We start from the raw sequence: 17,969 nt of genomic DNA, 5'->3' as shown, positions 1-17,969 counted from the left end.
GAAACTGCTTGCAATAAGCTGCACACTGTGCACTTACATAGGTATTTTCTTCCTATATATTCTTACCTGCTTTGTGTAATGTTATGCATAAAGTTAAAATGTATTTTGTGTACATTTTGTATAACATTTTAGAAACACAATCTAGTGTGTCAGTCAAAATCAAGTGAGTGTGAGAAAAACTGTAAGAACCAGTGTAAATTCTGATTATGGTTCAGGGAATTTACCTGTTGTGATTATTAATTTACTTATTTGTTTGTCTATTTTATTTTTCCCTGTTCATTTAAAAAAAAAAAACCTGATTGATGTTTCCTAAAACATATTCCTTTCAATATTTCTGTGTACAAAGCGTACAATTATCTCATGGTTGTCGTCATACTGTTCACTATGGATTATCAACAAATGTATCAATAATTTTTAAAAAGAGATCTTTTCAGCTTTCAATCGGTTTCGTCATCATCATAAAGTTTGAGCAGGAAAAGAGTCAGAGGTATTAGCATATCGGTTAGTGAAGGCTTTGAGTTTTATCATCGATCCCTACTCCGTACCTGTTGGTGACAGTAACACGGTATTGTGGATGCGTCTTCAAACAGGAAGAAGAAGAAGAGGAAGAAGAAGAAGAAGAAGCCAGATGAGGAAGGGAATGTCTACGTCATCAAAAAGACCCGGAATTACGAGACAGGAGACAATAGCAGACATGCTTTTTGCAGGGAAAAAAGTTTAAACATAACATTGACCCATATTACAGCGCAGCCTATAGCCGTTGGTGACATTTCAGACAAAGGCGAGATTGTAGGTATCACATTTATTTCAGGACCTAATTTTTAGTGGAAAGTATCTGCAACTGGAATCTCACTGGGCGACATTTTGCTGGTTTTAAAGTTAGATATACACATTATTGAAAGACTTTTCTTAAGAAAACTAGACCACGTAGACCAAGACCTTTGGCTTGTCAGCCCTCCTCCCAATGTGCCAGGTGTTAGAAGACTATCGTAATGAACTGGAAAGCACCGAGTTGCGCAGGTAGGACCTCAGTGTGACCCAACCAGGTGTAGACTCTATGACTTGTGAAAGGTCATTACCCAGTAACTTTTTAGTGAGATCAGCTGTTCCTACATATTCCTCCTATGCTGATGTACCTAAGGATTAGCCTACTACTATTATAACCACTCAGATAATTTACACAAATATTGTTCAGAAAAGTAATTATGCCGTTTCAATTCTCCGTTTAAAAGTTTTTAATTTGATTATTTAAATTTGTTCTTTATTACCTTTCATGTTGTTAAAAATGTATAAAAAATACAGTCTGCAACCATATCTCCTGGAGAGTGCCCCCACTTAATTTAGACTAGATAATAACACTTTGTTAATAGCCTAATTTATTCATTGAAATATTATATCAAATGCTTCAAAATAAACATGATATATCGCTCACATTGTTGTTCACCTCTAAAAATTGTTAGAAAACTTTTATGTGACTTGATAAAGAGTAATTTCAGAAAGTCTTCACACCTCTTCACTTTTGCAGAGTTTATAGTGTTATAATTTTAATTAATCAAATAAAAACCAATAAGAACAGTGTGCAGTTATTCTAGTCTATTATTAAAAACCATCTAACCACTGTGATGTTCCAGTACACATCTATGTTAACAATGAAAACACATGGGTTTTTAAGATGTCTGAAATTCCTCTGTTTTCTCAGTGTTTCCAAGAAATGTGTCAAATGCAAAGAGGCAAGTGCAGCTGTGGTCATCAGAGCAGGAGATGCATACTGCAGGTAAGCAAAACGCTTGAGCCTCAAGGTCTTAACTGCTTGCATCACTTCAAATATTCTTACTTTTTGCAGGAAATAGAGATAATTCTGGCGACAATAGATGCACTATTATTAAAAAGCATGTTCACTACGCAGGGGTAAAGAAAAAATAAAATCTGAAAGATTTTCTGTACTTTGTTTTTACTCAGCTTTTAGATACTGTTAAGCTATAGCTAAATAAATTCAACTATTAATGCACAATAAACAATAAAAACATTGGAAAAAAGAGGTCATACCTGATGCCTATTGTGGAGCTCAAAGGTTTCATTGAGAAACATCTGCACAGGAACGTTTGAGTTTCACTGACAGGAGCTTAAAAATAACAAAAAAGGCAATAAATAGTAACTAAAAAGTGTTTCTGTAAGAAGTAAGTTTCTGTAATAAAGGAGGAACATAACCTCACAGTTGTTCATGAAAATGGAAAACTGACACAGGATCAGAAAACGGGCATCATTGTGATCTCTTTATAAACAGAGAACTGAGGATAAGAATAAGAATGTACAGACACAGAAACTTCACACACACTAAACAGTTTTACATTAGGAAAAGTGATCACTTTGAGTTTCAGAGTTTTCTGTAGCTTTTTCCATTTGTAGAGAGCAGAGCAGCTGAAACCAGTTCTCCCAGGATAACATTGAACACGAGGCTAGGCTGATGTTAAAATACACTAACTTACAAAAGTCATTTTTGTCAGGTATTGTGGACCATCCCACACCAGTGCACTGGTGTTACACAGAGGAAGAGACTGCATATACGCAGTAATTATAATAATAGCAATAGTAAAATTACAAAATTATGGTAGCAATTTATTTAACAGCTCAGTAATTTTGAAGTAAAAAAAATTCAGATCAAGATCAATGGCTTTCGGCTTGTCCCTTCCGGGGTCGCCACAGCGAAAGGTGTTCCGCACGGTTTGGCACGTGTTTTTACACCAGATGCCCTTCCTGTCGCAACCTTCCTATTTTGTCCGGGCCGAGGACCAGCACCAAGGACACCCTTGATGGCTGGGCAGGGCCACAGCTAGTATGGGTAGGATTCGAACCTGTGGAGTTCTGTATGCCTATCATTGAGGCACCAGGCCCACTAATTGTTAGGTAATATTTCGGAAAAATAAAGGTAATATGTGTAATATCTAGGTAATAATAGGTGATATGGATAATATTTCAGTAATAAGTATGTAACAGGATTGTTTTATTAATAAAAACAATTCTTAATCAACATAATCTTATGGTAATTACTAAAGTAAAAATTAGATAATAGCTTGATAAGCAATAGCTATATCTGGATAACAATAGGCTAAAAACAGATGAGTAATATATAAAAACAAAGTGCCGCAGTAAACACTGCTAGTAGTTTCTTTGTAATAAACATGAACCAGACCTATAAAATACAAAACTACCTGTTTCAACTTATTTCATGGTAATATCTGTAGTGACAAAGATAGACAAAAAGACAACTGTAGTTCTGTAGATGTATCGGTCATAAGCGCTGCCTGTTTCCTGTTCGTGGATGAAAACATTTTTTTTAAAGAATTGTATTATGAATTGTATTATGACTTTTCTCAAATCTTTTTTCTACTTCTGGTTCAGGGGTTGTTTCAAAGATTACTTCATTCACAAGTTCAGAGCCATGCTGGGCAAAAACAGGGTGATTTTCCCTGGAGAGACGGTGAGCTCAGTGTGCTTTATTTCATATATTAATTGCATAATCTCTGAATAATAACACATGTTTTGGCCTAGCAACACTTGACAGAATTTACTTTACTGCATGACTTTTTTTGTGGATTAGTTGCAGTAGTTCTGTTACTGAGAGTGTCTTCCCTGGTTGCAGGTGCTGCTGGCTGTATCTGGAGGTCCTTCTTCCTTTTCAATGCTCTATCAAGTACAAGAGGTTTGCCAGTTTTTCTATCAGTCCATCTGTCTCTGTGTAGTCACCTGAAACCCTAATTTGATAGTGTGTACAAGTGTTTGGTTCATGGTTCCAACACAACTTACAAATCACTGATGTTTAATCACATCTGTTCATTAGTGAACTCTTTCCAAAAACAAATACCTGATTTCCACTTAAATGTTCTGTGTGGACTGTGGATCACTTAAGAATGAAAACTTCTACACATAAGTCCAAAACACATTTTTTGTTGCAACTTGCTTTGATGCCTCCTGTTCAGAAATATTCACTTCTAAAGGTTTTTGAGTTTGCTTACCCATTTCTGCTTGATTAGTAAATTTTTATTGATGTAATTTGACAATGACTAATACCTGAAAGGAGGTGCAGAGTGTAGCAGAGTGTAGAAGAGCAGTCTCATGCTACTGCTAGCCAGAGTTGCACATTGTAGCTTAAAGTATCAACTTTTAATTTTAGCCATAAGAAAATCTTAGATTTAGTTCAGTCTTGCTTATGCATTGCCATGTAGTCACCAATAAGAACAAAAACCTCAAGTCTAAAAATCTAAAACATCAGTGTCAGCAGATATGGACGAGTTATGGAAAAATATGCCCCTGGGCACAGACAAGTAAAAAGCTCTACATTCCTCCTATATGGGACCATCATACTTCATCATAAGAAATAAAATCACTACAAAGGAGACTGTCACATTATATGTTGTCATCTGTCTCGTTTTGCTCTAATTTTGTCTGTTTTCAGTCACTTACTGTATTTTTAATTGTTTTGTTTTATTTTGTCTCCTAATTTTTGGTTACTTTTTTTTTAGTTAGTCCTGTGTCATTTTGGTCATTCTTCAACAGTCTCAACAGAAGCTTCAACAGAAGCAAATTACCAAAATCCTGGCCCTGTTGTTTTTTTTTTTACATTCAGTTATGTAATAGTTGAAATGGTTAAATGCTTGAAAACTAATAACCCTGTGGCCAAAAGATCTCTCTTCTTTATTTTCATTGCAGTTGAAAATGTTAACAACTTCTTCTTCCTCCTCCCAGGGTATAAGTCAGAATGCTCACAAGAAGTTGAGATTCATACCTGGTATTGTCCACATTGATGGTAAATGAAATGAAGAGCATCACTATGTCACCCAGTGCAACCACTTTCAGAATTTGTCGTTTCTTAAATAATTAAGGGATTTTTCAACTAATTGTGTGTATGGTTCATCTCAGAGGGTGGTGCTGTGGGTCAACCTGTGGAAGAGCGGCAGAGGACGCTAGCTGAGCTGCAGGCTTTGTTCAGAGCTACTGGTTTTCCCTTCTACATCATCCCTCTGGAACAGGTCAGTGAGGATGCAGGAGGGGTCTGTTCAGCACATAGAATGAAATCCAGTAAATAGACTTTCCAGAGTCTAATGCCTCTTTCTAACATGCACATTGTGGCCTAAAATGTTATACCATATAAATGATTGTGTCCCTCTCTCCTCCTCAGGTTCTGGACCTTCCCAGTTCAGTTTTGGAGTCTGCCCTATCACCCTCAGAGAAACCAAGCAGCACCTACAAAGCAGCTGTGGATCACTTCATCCAGAGTAACCGCAGCAGCTGTCTGACACCACAGGATCAGGGGCAGACCTCCATTCCTGAGGTTCCGGAGGCCAACACACAGATCCTGCAGCAACTGATCCTTTCTGCTAAAACCCTAACAGCCAGACAAGACCTGCTCAGCACATTAAGGTCAGAAGCGGCAGGTATCCAATTGATGTGTTTTGTAGGAGTATTATTTGGTCTTTTTCAAAATGACACTTCAGGGTCAGGACCAAGTGTTCAGATACAAAGGGAGCCCAGTAGATAACAGTGGTAATGTAAAATAATGCTCTCTTCAAAGGCAGCACCTGCTGGTGCACACAGCTCGTACCAAAGGCTATAGCAAACTGATGCTGGGAGACAACTGCACTAGACTGGCTGTCAAACTACTAACTAGTATATCACTGGGCAGAGGAGCACACCTGGCTCGGGACACGGTGGGTTTTAGCACGGAAAACACTGCATTCACAAGCTCAGAATGTTTCTTTATTTCATGCTGTTCGCTGTGTGATCAAACTGTTTGTGTTAACAGGGTTTCTCAGACTCCAGATATGGTGACGTAATATCAGTGAGACCAATGAGGGACTACTCAGCCAAAGAAATAGCTTACTACAACCATCTGTTCCACGTGCCCTCTGTGCTCATACCAAGCCTGGACACTAAGGTAAGATCAGCCAGTAACAGTAAATGTGACTTAACCCATCAAGCTATACCCATCAGTGATAACATTAATACCACCAGGTGGTGTCAATGCTGTGACATCACTATGCACTGATCAGCCACAACAATAAAACTATGTAGTAGTATAAATGTTAAAATGGAATAAAGAAAATCCCTCCGTGTGGTTATTGCACATACTGTCAGAACTTCATTAATGATGGTTACTTGGTTTATGCCAGGATGAGTTGGGACAGTTTAGTAATCTGTCAATTATCAGGTCTCTCAGTTCATCTGATTGGACAATGATATAAACTCTGGTGACGTTGGGTGGTCAGAATTTAGCTCTTTTGTGTTCAGGTCACTGCTGACAAAACAGCACACAAATCGCTTCACTCTCATTGAAAACCATTACATAAACACTGACTTCTAAAACACATTCTCTCTGATTAGGCCCTAAAAAGGTTTTACAGTCAAATTAAAACCCAAAATTAATAACATAAAAACTGTATATTGTTAATAATGAAATTGTTTGTTTACTGTAGGAGACCCCTAATAATGTACTTGGTCTTCTATAAAATAAATAAATAATAAATGAATAAAGGTCGTACCATTTTTTTTTTTTTTTTTTTTACTCAAATGGTCATAAAACATTTCTTACAACGAGTGTGAGAAGTAGGTGACATCCATCCAATGTAGACATAATCTACAAAAATATAAATACCTCTCAGCACCAAAAATGAACTTAATACTTGTTTGCAAAGATTTCTTTCTTTCAGGCTCAGATTTGAGCCTGTGTATTTATAAATTTATAGTCGTACGATCCTACCACCTGCTGACTGAGTCGTAACAGTGGTTCAACAACATATGCCCATCACCAAAGTGGTGGGTATGTGACAGGGTGTGTGATTGTGTGTGTGCCCCACAGATGCCAGACAAGGCCAGTGTCCAGCGTCTCACAGAGTCCTTTATCATCAGACTTCAGGCAGACTTCCCCTCCACTGTTAGCACCATCTACAGGTCAGCAGGAATCAAATGTGACACACACACACACACACCTTCAGTTGAGAAACACACCACCTGGTCATTAACACCTCCTGCTGTGTGTCTTGCAGGACCAGTGAGAAGCTGCAGACAGCATGTAGGAGCTCCTCTGCAGCTGATCACAGTGACAGATGTCTTCTCTGTATGTGCACCCTGGATACAGTTGTTGGTGAGTGCTGTGTAGCTTATTAGCTTTTAGAAACTTTAATCTGAGCTCCAAAACTGACTCCGAAAAAAGACTTTAGTTTCCCTTAATTTTTATTTTCCACTAAAATCTGCATGTGAGCCAACAGTGATGTCATGATTTGTGGAGACGACTAAAACCAAGACACGTGAATTCAGTACCATTTCCCACCTTCTCCTCTCCTAAAGTCTGCAATCATGTCTTTGGTTTTTCTACCATGACGCTATGGTCAGTGTTCAATTAATCTAGTGTGACTTTTCCCACCCCCCCATTCCCTTTATTCCTCTTCTGTTTCAGGGAAAGCTTCAGCCTTCCAGGCCACACTGATCTCAGAGCAGCTCTCCAAGAACACATCTTCATCAGCAAAGATCCTAACACAAAAGCTAGGTATTGCACAGGTTTCACATCTACTTGTGCCCTTTTCTGTCTATGCTCATGTAATCTTTGGCATTTTTCCAAATAGTATATGAAGATAGTTTGGGGACAAACAGAACCAAGCCTCCTCTGTCCTTTGATATTTAGCCTGTCAATTTGTGAACTGCTAACAGTGGCACAGCTATGAAGATGCCATAAAACTCTCTGCAGCAGTGGTCACAGCCCTTTTCTAGGTGTGTTTGCCAACTGAATTCTGCAGTAGAAAAATACAGTGTACCACAGGCAGTGCAGTAAACATCTCTACGCTCAGTTTTTAGGTGTTAATAAAATGTATTTCCTTTAAAGCCCCAGTGGAGCCAGAACCTGTTGCTCCCACCGGGCAGTGCTGTTCCTCTGGAGGAAGAGAAGACTGTGGGAGAGTAGAGAGAGGTGGAGGTTGCTGTTCTTTTGCCAAGTAAGTACTCAGTGGTTTATTTGACAACTCGTGTTATCATCTACTACCCTATTTCCAGAAAAGTTGAAACATTGTGCAAGAGAAAGATAAAGATGTAAATAAAAGTTGAAAATTATCAGTGATTTGCAAACAGAGGTTTGCAAATCAGGTAGAACCTACAGTTAATAATAATACAAAGACAACATATCAAATGTTGAAACTGAGCTATTATGTTTAGTTTTGGTTGAATTGAATTTGATGCCAGCAGGATGTTTCAAATAGTTGGGACAGAGTCAACAAAGACTGGACTGAAGTTGTTTAATGCTATATAAAAACACTCCTTTAAATGACAACAGGTCATATCATGGATGGATATTTTAGGAATAAGTTTGTATGTTATAACTTTGTTCATGACTGTGTGGAGAAAAAGCAAAACTTATAAATAATGTTTCTCAACATAAAAAGGATATTATACCTGTATTTTTGTATTCGTGTATAGTTTCTGTAGAACCATTAATGGCTGAATGATATATAGAGGTTTGGACAAGATATGCTGACATAGAGATGACTTATTTTTCAGTGAAGGTCTTGATATTTTTTTTTTGGCAACACAATGCCAAACTATATTCTACACATATTCTAAGGGCAGTGCTCAGTAGTAAGAGTCTGGGTGTTAAACTTAACTTGCTTGTAGTCCAGAGCTGTCAGCCACTGAAAACATCACAAACAATTAAGCAGCTGATGTTTCACATCCAGCAAGAAGGGGGAAAAAAATTTAATTTCAAAACCTAAAATAACAACTTGTCTTCTCCCAAACCAAAGATGTGATGGAACACAGTGGTAAACATGCCCCTGTCCCAACTTTTCTTAAACCTGTTGCACATCAAATTTAAAATGACCAAATATCTTTCAATAAATAAGTGAATGCCTCAGTGTCTACATTTGATATGTCTGTGTTATTTACAATCAAAAATATGTTGAATTATGTTTAATATGTATAATTGACAAATTATTGCATTCTTTTTATTTACATTTCATATATTCCAATTCTTTTGAAAATAGCGTTATACAGTAGACATAATGTTAGAACCTCTTAAATATTCGGTATTGGTATTTATTCTGATATTTATTAAAAAACTGCTATAGTAGAAATTTCCCAGCTCATATCTGTTTGCTGCTGTGATCCTTTGCTCATCTCCTGGTTCTTTGAGTGATGCTTCAGGAAACCTTTACACAGCTTATTTAGGTTAAGACCAACTCAGACTAGTAAACTGTCATCATGTTAAGACTCTACTTTTGTGAGAGTCACTGATAATTTTTATTACAGTGGAGCAGAGATGAGCGATCTGAGGAGCTTGTTGTGTTACAGCTGTCAGCTGACCATCAAAGACATCGTAAGTGAAAACAGTTTAGGTTGCATTTCAAATGCAATGTACACATTTGTGCTTAATAATTATTTGTGTCCTAATAAATCACAAGCATAAAAGGTTTTTATATAGTGTAAAAATGTTTTGTTTCTTAATTTGTTAGACCATGTCAGGAGCAGTGATGCAAAGGTTGTGATCGTGTGGACGACTTTCTTACTTTCTCTGTATCTTTGTTTTCCTTTTAGTCATCAGTGGAACATCTCCCTCGGTACATCCTGTCTGAGGCCCAGAGGCGGCACAGGAGGTGGGGAGGTTTTTCCTCTTAAGATCGCTGTTGATTGAGTCCAAGAACGGGTTTACATTAACCATAAGACAGTCGTTTCAAAAAGGACTACTTACTTCATTAAACTCAAACAAAAAAGAGCTTATAATCACATAAAGACACAAATCTTCAAGTGCTATCCTGATTGGAGCTAAAGTTATGTTGTGTTGTGTAGGTCTCAGATGAAGGAGGAGATTGGTGAGTTCCTGTTGGATGATGGGGATGAAGAGGATTAGAGGGAGAACCTGCACAGTTCACCTGTTCACATCCAGCAAAAAGAATGTACATCATATTTATGGTCATTTAATCCTACATCCAGCTATAAAAACTGTAACACATTCAGCTGAACATTTTAGAAACTGAAAATATTAAAGTGTTTTCCTTATTTCCATTTGAAGGTTTTTCTCAATATATTATCTTCTCATTTTCCAATGTTAACATCTTCTGTTTTGTAATATTAAGGTTAATATTAAAGGTTAGATATTTCTTGTCGGCAACATAATGTAACAATTTCAAGTTGGAAAACTTGTAAAAAAGCTTACTTATTTAAAGCTGTGCTTCAGCTTGTTAGATTAGTTCCTATTAGCTTAAGCTTGGCATTAAGCCATGTATACATTGTTTTATGCCTCACAAAAACAAAACAGTGCTACCAACACAAGATGATGGTGTGTAAAATGGAAGAATGTTGTGTAGTTTTCAGGGAGGAACACAGACAGACTCTGGGTGGTTTGGAGGTGCTTCCAGGTAACTGGACAACTACAGCTAATGTGATCAGGGAGACAGGTAGGAGGGTACTCGGTGTGTCATCTGGAAAGAGGAAAGCGGACAAGGAGACTTGGTGGTGGAACGAGGAAGTTCAGGAGTGTATACAGAGAAAGAGGTTAGCTAAGAAGAAGTGGGACACTGAGAGGACTGAAGAGAGTAGACAGGAGTACAGGGAGATACAGCGTAAGGTGAAGATAGAGGTGGCAAAGGCCAAACAAAGAGCATATGAGGACTTGTATGTTAGGTTGGATACTAAAGAGGGAGAGGTGGATTTGTACAGGTTGGCGAGACAAAGAGAGAGTGGTGGGAAGGATGTGCAGCAGGTTAGTGGGATTAAAGATAAGGATGGAAATGTATTGACAGGTGCCAGGAGTGTGATGGGAAGATGGAAAGAGAACTTTGAAGAGTTGATGAATGAGGAAAATGAAAGCGAATGAAGAGTAGAAGAGGTGACTGGTGTGGAGCAGGAAGTAGCAAAGATTAGTAAGAGTGAAGTGAGGAGGATGTTGAAGAGGATGAAGAGTGGAAAGGCAGTTGGTCCCTGATGACATATCTGTGGAGGTATGGAAGTGTCTAGGAGAGGTGGCAGTAGAGTTTCTGACTAGTTTGTTTAACAAGATCTTGGAGAGTGAGAGGATGCTGAGGACTGGAGGAGAAGTGTACTGATGCCCATTTTTAAGAACAAGGGAGATGTGCAGAGCTGTGGCAGCTACAGAGGAATAAAGCTGATGAGTCACACAATGAAGTTGTGGGAAAGAGTAGTGGAAGCTTGTTGAGGTTGGAGCTGCCAGGCAGGAGGTCTAGAGGAAGACCAAAGAGGAGATTTATGGATGTAGTGAGAGAGGACATGAAGTTAGTTGGTGTGAGAGAAGAGGACGCAGAGGACAGGGTTAGATGGAGGCACATGATTCACTGTGGCGACACCTGAAAGGGAACAGCTGAAAGGAAAAGACGACTGCTGCCTAACCTGCAGCCTCCACAGGCCTATTAGAGAAGAGTTTGTCTGATGGGCTTGATGTCTGTTGCTTCCCTTCAAAAGGTGTCCAAAACATGTCCTGCACTGCAGAGACATTTTACTATCTGAAACATGCTGACAGTAAAGAATGTATTTAGTTAAAGCCTTTTGATGTGTTTATGGTAACTAGTTTTGTGGTCCAGGCTTGAACAAAAATGTATTACATGATACAAGGATCTGTTGGAACTACATGCTTAAACTCAAATTTGTTTCAAAGACCAGTCAGTTTCAGTACCTCTGGTGTCCCAGAAATGGACTGATCATTTAAAACATCAAAATGTAATCAAAATGGTCCAGTTTTGTGTGTTCAGATGCCCTGTGCGTACAAAGTCAGGTGAGCACATGACAAACCAAAAACAGGACGGTCAGACTGATGAGAACAGCAGAAAGTGCAGTTTTATTGAAAAAGACATTGCTGAAAGACAAAACTTTAAAATTTCTACAATGAATTTCTGTCTCTTCCACACAGACACACAAGTATTTACAGACAATTCACACTGGTTATAAATGTGTTAAGTGCAAATTCACCAATTTTAATTTGCATTAGGGTAGGGTGTAAATGCACATTGCTTTTAAACTTCCCTCTAACTTTTCTATAGCAATATTTGTCTGCTTCTAGCTGGAAAAAGCCTCCAGATGACATCATTGGGAGTTCAGATGTCATCTGAAGGAGAAAAGCAGGTTGACTGCAATTACAAACTCTATAGTGTGAGCAACAAGATGACAATCTTAACTGAAGGTTCCTCCAGGTGACATCATCTGTCTGTGTTTTTCAGCTAGAAGTAGAGAGACATTTTAATATAAGGAAGTTTAAAATTAAATTTATTTACATGAACTATCCAAACTAGAACCAAATGAAGCAAATTCAAAATCAGTGAAGATGTCCTTTAAGTCACTATGTGTTTTAGTTTTTGGTGATGGTGGCTGCAGGCAGGGTGGATTTGTCCAGGTCATCAAAGTATGGGTGAGTCATGGCCTCCCGTGCAGAGATTCTCTTCGGAGGATTGTAGGTCAACATTTTCTACAGCAGAGATACAAGACAAAAAAATAAACTTATAAGTGTGCTAATATCCATTAATAATCTTTTACATTGAGGACAGCATGAAGGACTAAATGAGCCTGTTTCAATTATTCAGCAATGTATTTGAAAGTCCCTCTTTTTTGTCCTTTAAGCTTATCCTGCAAGTTCAGGGTCGCCCCAGTGGATCATTTGGCCACATGTTGATTTGGTTTTAACGCTGGATGCCCTTCCTGACACAACCCTTCCCAATTTTACCAGGCTTGGGACCGGCGCTCGTGCACATAAAAAGTGGAAATGTGAGTTTTCCAAATACAGTATGCACTTTTCACACTAGAGTTCATTTTGTATTTGGTTGTTTTCACATAGAAGTGTACTAGTACAGACTTCTTCAAATGACCCAGAGGCTGTCCTTGTGACACAAATGGATTACTACTGGATGACCATTTTTCTATTAAACTGTACAAACTCAAAATCGTGCGCACACATGCAAACAATTGAGAAGACCTCAACAATCAAAAATGAACAGTTACTGCTCACTGAGTTTTTCCTACTCATAAGTAACTGATATACAAAACTTAAAAATAAACAATTTTAATTCCCATTTCAGTGGCAACGATGAGGGGATAAAAGTCTTCTAAAATAATAGCTCAGTTGGTAAGGCAGTTGTTCGACTCTCTGTATCTGACTAAATATCGAAATGTCCTTAGGCAAGACACTTAGTTGACACACTAAGTTGTTTCCAGTTGTTGAGATGAGCACCTTACATGGGAGACACTGCTTTGTGTGTGTGTGTGTGTGTGTTAGAAAGGTTGAATAAGAAGCTACATTGTAAAGCGCTTTGGATAAAAGCGCTATACAAGCAGAGCATTTACAATATTTTGTGCTACTTGTTCTCATGTTCCAGCTGGAATTCTTGGATGACATGTAAAAACAAAACCTAATCAATCTGAATTTTAACCACCCTGTATAAACCCTTTTTTTAAGTGGTTGGCAGCATCTATAGAAACAAATTCTAGCTCCTGATTAGTAAAAGCTTTCACCATCTAAATTCTCTAGTTTAAAAGAGATTTGATTTAGCGGCTTAACCTGCTGCAGTAATATTAGTAAGAACAATCTTACTTAGCTGGTACAAACTAAGAAAAGCAAGCAAATTCCCAACATACATGAAGGTAAGATAATTCAACCTTTAGTGCTGCAGGTGTAACATTATTGTGCAGCGGTCAAAAAAAAAAAAAAAAAAAGATTTAATGTCAGCAGTCAACCAACCAACCAAATCTCCCTCTAAATGTTTGCTACTTAACTCAAATGTGAGGGAATCTTGCTCCTGGGTCAGCTTAGCTCAGCCTTGGTACAAACACTTTTCTACTATGACAAATGAGATCACCACCTGTAACCACAGTAACTATACGAGATGGTGGCAGCCGTTTGCTCATATGTTTAGATATTATTAAAAATACATGACAAGAATGAGGAAGAATTTCCTAATCTTTTTCCCGAGATGAACTACAAGTACTTACCTTTGAGTACTTGCCAATATTGAGTTTGATACAAATACTAAATTCTTGTGTTTCTAGTATTACTTACTAGAATGTAAAATCATTATCAGCTTAACTGTACAATACATTGATAGGATAAACTGGCAGACACTGCTGGTCTAACTAGTTGTGGAGATGCACCTGAAAACTAAGACTTTCAAAGACCGTTTAGGTGTGAATTGTTCAGTTTCTACCAATTATCAGATAACCCGTTGCTGACAATCTTGAAGGACACACAGGATGCTCTGAAGCAGACAGAAAATCTGCAATTCATGTGTAAACAAAAATATTAATATCCTGCATTTTGTTTTTCATATGAGGAATCTGTTTTGAATGCTGTTTATATCACCTTAGTTCAGTAGATGTTACAGAATTGTCAACACTGACAGTGTGAATAAAACTGTTTGTATCAGCAAATATGCCCCAACGTCAAAATTTGATCTTACCGCTAGCAGGTCCAGGCCATTCTTATCCAGGTTTTTCACCATTGATGAAAGGTTCCCAGACTTCCATTTAGGGAAGGTGTTCTTGTAGTCAGGTAAGCTCTCTACATCAGGCCACACGTCATTGTTTGGGGTTCCCAGAGTCCTAGAAAAAACAAACAGAGGGTTCAAAAAGGGGTCTGTAAGCGCGGACAGTTAAACTACAGGGATGACCGTAGGGTATCAAAAACTTCAGGAACTAAAGAAAGAGTAGTGAGGGAGGTCACTAAAGGCAACTATATTATGTGTGACCTCTGAAACTAAGACTAACACTGTGGTGAATTAGACAAATTACTTTAAAAGGAGTGTTTTGGTATGCAATTACTTTTTGTTTTATATTTGTAATTAGCTTGCATTGCTTTGTAGAGATCGGTTTTCACTTTGACATGAAAATCCTTTAACATCAAATAACCCAAATGAAAAGAAATCATGATTTAACGTGGCTAAATGAACAAATAAAGAATACTTCAAAAGGAGGTTAAAAACTGTTATAGGCACTATAGGCATCATGTTTTGGTCTACCTGAAGATTCTAAAGAGCTGGTCTATCTCTGAGTCTCCATGGAACAGAGGCTTCTTAGTGGCAAGTTCAGCAAAGATGGTCCCAGTGCTCCAAACGTCAACGGGCGTTGAATATCGGGGTGAACCCAGGAGGACCTCTGGAGCCCGGTACCAAAGAGTAACAACCTTAGGACATGAGAGGGAAGGCAGAATTATTCAGCTTGGCTTCATATTAATCAAATGTTGCCATCGTGTCCACACTGTCAATGTAAGTTTAATGAAGTGGCACGTAAATAGAGTCTCACCTCATGGGTGTAGACCCGAACGGGAACACCAAATGCTCGAGCTAAGCCAAAATCTGCCAGTTTGATAACTCCCTTGTTGTCAATCAAGAGGTTCTGGGGTTTCAGGTCCCGGTGGAGAACTCGACGACAGTGGCAGAAGTAAATCCCCTCCAAGATCTGATAAAGGTAGCTCTAAACAGGTGGTGCAAGAAGAAAATAAATGTAAGTGAGTGGTTTGTCATCATACATACAATGTGTGCATTAAAATTGCATCTGATGATCAGATGGATGGTTAGTCCTGAGGCACTGTGACTGAGTGTGCTGGCACTATGGTCTGGCCCTTAACGAACATGTTTGGGTTTTTTTGTGGTTTGTTTTTCGTGAGGGGAAAATGGAATACCGGAAGGAAACGGGGAGACATGCAATCTCCACACAGCCCTGTTCAGGAATCAAACCCAAGACTGTTGGCAGAGTAGTTGGTTAATACTGATACAGTCACATCTTCTTCAGTTGGGAAAAGTTTGAGGGTCCAAAATAAGTGGCTCCAGTATTGTTTTGACAGATAATTTTGATTATAATAACTTTAAACATAAATTATTCTAACTTTAGTTTAATCTGTTCTTTGTGATGGGGACTCAAATATATAATATATAATTACCTGTTATCAACTACCTGCTTTGGAATACTTCAAGATTTACTACTGGCAAATTTAACAGTTCATATGCATTATCTATTATAATTGGGAAGGGGCGGCTTTAGCTTAGTTTGTAAGGCAGTCATCCACCAACTACAGGGGCAGTGGTTCTAACCCCGGTCCCGGCTATATGTTGAAGTAAAACATAAATAAAAATAATAACAAATAAATAAATGTATTATTTCAGTGCACAGACCGCTTTGAAAGAAAGATGCATTGCCAATATGCAACTGTCACCAAAAGAGGATTAGGATCCATTAAGTGGGCTTCTGAGAGTTCATTAAACAAAAAACACACTTACCTTGACCAACATTGGGTCCATGTACTGGCCAGAGGGAATGGAGTCGAGGTACTTCTTCAGGTCCATGGACAGAAACTCAAAGATGAGGTAGAGACGAGACTCCTGCATCAGAACATCTAGGAGTCTGGGATAAAAACAAAAACTGACTAAGTTCATACTGGTTTCATGTTTAAAGGTCTCTAAATTTTTATCTTTTCCCCCACATAGTGTGTGTGAAAGGTTTGACTAAATGTTTAAACTATAGGCAGCTGCTATTAAGAACAATGAAAACATCATCTGGTAACTATCCCTGTGCAGAGTGATCAAACTAGACTATTTCCACATAAAAAGCAGCAAAAACACAGGAAAAAAAAAAAAGATACAAAAAAAAAAATAGAATATGTGTGACTGGAGAGGTCAAAAAGCTGCAGGCCTATTATATGGACCTTCCTAAACTTGAACAAAATTCAAACCAAACACAAATATTCTGTTAGGTTTTTGTTTAAAAAGAAACAAAACCAATAAATGTTTACAGTTTAACATAACCATAATCAGAAGCTTTCACATAAAATAAAAATAATAATGCAAATCCTTAAACTTGACAGAACGTGCAGACTGAATATCTTTTCCGTATTACACATTGTAATCTACAGAAAATGAGCATACCGTACAACATTGGGATGCTTCAGCTCCTGAAGCAGAGAGACCTCTCTGACAGCAGTGCTAGGAACCCCCTCCTCCTCACTCTCCAGGCGGATCTTCTTCATAGCCACGACCTGCCCTGTGGCCTTGTGCCTGCCCTTATACACTACACCATAGGTACCTGTAACAGCAACAAGCTTAGAAGGTTATTGTAGTCATAATAAAAAGTGCCAGTCTATCATTCAACAAGCTTCAGACATAAAAAAATAATCATAGTACGATGCTAAAAAAAGGAAAGCGTTCATGTATATGTACACTTTTAACGTACATGTAGCCCAAACCTGCAAAAACTTCAGCAGTACAACATATTTAGTATTTTAGCTTAGTCGAAATCATATTAGAAGTTATTCATGACGAACCTTCCCCAATTTTTTCTATTTTCAAGTAGTCCTCCATTATTGTCTGAAAAACAAACAAACATGCTGTTATGCTAAAAGAATAACGTTACAGCTTAAATTCCTCCATTAATTACACAAGATTGGTTTTAGCTAACTTAATCACATTATTATAAACTAACGTTGACTAACGTTAACGTTACAACATAAAATATGGCTGTGAAGCTAGGTTAACAGTAATACACGTTATGATGTAAACTAACTGCTAATTTAACTAACATTGTAATAGCAATAGCTCACTCTGTAGTAAAGTTCTTTTTTTAATGCTTTTTAGTTTAGCAAGTATAAGTATCCTAACATGAGCTAAACTTCAAACTAGACGGTTTTTTCATATTAGCAAGCAAGATAAGTCACGCTAAGGTTATCGTTAGCTAATGCTAGTTCATAGAGACTAGCACCTAATTAAATTTTAAACGGATCAAGATTTGATACATGTTCTTTTTGTAAAGGTTTTAAACTATACATGGCAGATGATACAATTCATACTTTCACCTGTATAATATGAAATAATATTTACCTGAATGTTCCTCAAATTCTACAGTGCGTATTCTTTGTGCACAGACTACCGGTAGAATTCTGACTCATTTGAATTAACCGCAGTACAGAAGCGGTTCAAAACTGACCAATCAACTCACCAGATGCATTT

General features: G+C 37.9%; 2 protein-coding genes across 2 annotated transcripts; one reads left to right on the top strand and one right to left on the bottom strand.

Moving 5' to 3' along the window:
- Positions 1-644: 644 nt before the first annotated feature.
- Positions 645-10,041, top strand: ctu2 (cytosolic thiouridylase subunit 2 homolog (S. pombe)). Its single transcript, XM_067528027.1, has 16 exons — positions 645-1,020; positions 1,700-1,774; positions 3,400-3,478; positions 3,641-3,700; positions 4,744-4,804; positions 4,918-5,027; positions 5,177-5,418; positions 5,570-5,705; positions 5,801-5,932; positions 6,854-6,945; positions 7,041-7,138; positions 7,451-7,540; positions 7,874-7,982; positions 9,289-9,355; positions 9,574-9,632; positions 9,826-10,041. Exons 1-16 carry the CDS (start codon positions 965-967, stop codon positions 9,884-9,886), a joined length of 1,527 nt encoding a protein of 508 aa, XP_067384128.1. The 5' UTR covers positions 645-964; the 3' UTR covers positions 9,887-10,041.
- A 1,759-nt stretch (positions 10,042-11,800) lies between these two features.
- Positions 11,801-17,969, bottom strand: cdk1 (cyclin dependent kinase 1). Its single transcript, XM_067528040.1, has 8 exons — positions 17,841-17,969; positions 17,288-17,330; positions 16,893-17,049; positions 16,248-16,371; positions 15,274-15,444; positions 14,991-15,154; positions 14,433-14,574; positions 11,801-12,451 (listed from the first exon to the last, which is right to left on the bottom strand). The coding sequence occupies exons 2-8, from the start codon at positions 17,322-17,324 to the stop codon at positions 12,335-12,337; spliced, it is 912 nt and encodes a 303-aa protein (XP_067384141.1). The 5' UTR covers positions 17,325-17,330; positions 17,841-17,969; the 3' UTR covers positions 11,801-12,334.

The sequence above is a fragment of the Channa argus genome, chromosome 1, assembly GCF_033026475.1.
Source record: "Channa argus isolate prfri chromosome 1, Channa argus male v1.0, whole genome shotgun sequence".
Taxonomy (NCBI): Eukaryota; Metazoa; Chordata; class Actinopteri; order Anabantiformes; family Channidae; genus Channa; species Channa argus.
The sequence above is the reverse complement of the archived record's forward strand: the minus strand, read 5'-3'. Positions and strand labels throughout refer to the sequence as shown.

What these genes read in the sequence shown, in the direction of transcription:
- cdk1 (XM_067528040.1), bottom strand. Translation starts at nt 17,324, where the DNA reads ATGGAGGACTACTTGAAAATAGAAAAAATTGGGGAAG. An exon ending in AAGCATCCCAATGTTGTACG is followed by an intron (nt 16,372 to 16,892) that starts GTATGCTCATTT and finishes TTTTTATCCCAG; the next exon opens with ACTCCTAGATGTTCTGATGC. An exon ending in ATGGCCTGGACCTGCTAGCG is followed by an intron (nt 12,452 to 14,432) that starts GTAAGATCAAAT and finishes TCTCTGCTGTAG; the next exon opens with AAAATGTTGACCTACAATCC.
- ctu2 (XM_067528027.1), top strand. Translation starts at nt 965, where the DNA reads ATGTGCCAGGTGTTAGAAGACTATCGTAATGAACTGGAAAGCACCGAG. An exon ending in TGCTCTATCAAGTACAAGAG is followed by an intron (nt 3,701 to 4,743) that starts GTTTGCCAGTTT and finishes TCCTCCTCCCAG; the next exon opens with GGTATAAGTCAGAATGCTCA. An exon ending in CACCCTGGATACAGTTGTTG is followed by an intron (nt 7,139 to 7,450) that starts GTGAGTGCTGTG and finishes CTTCTGTTTCAG; the next exon opens with GGAAAGCTTCAGCCTTCCAG.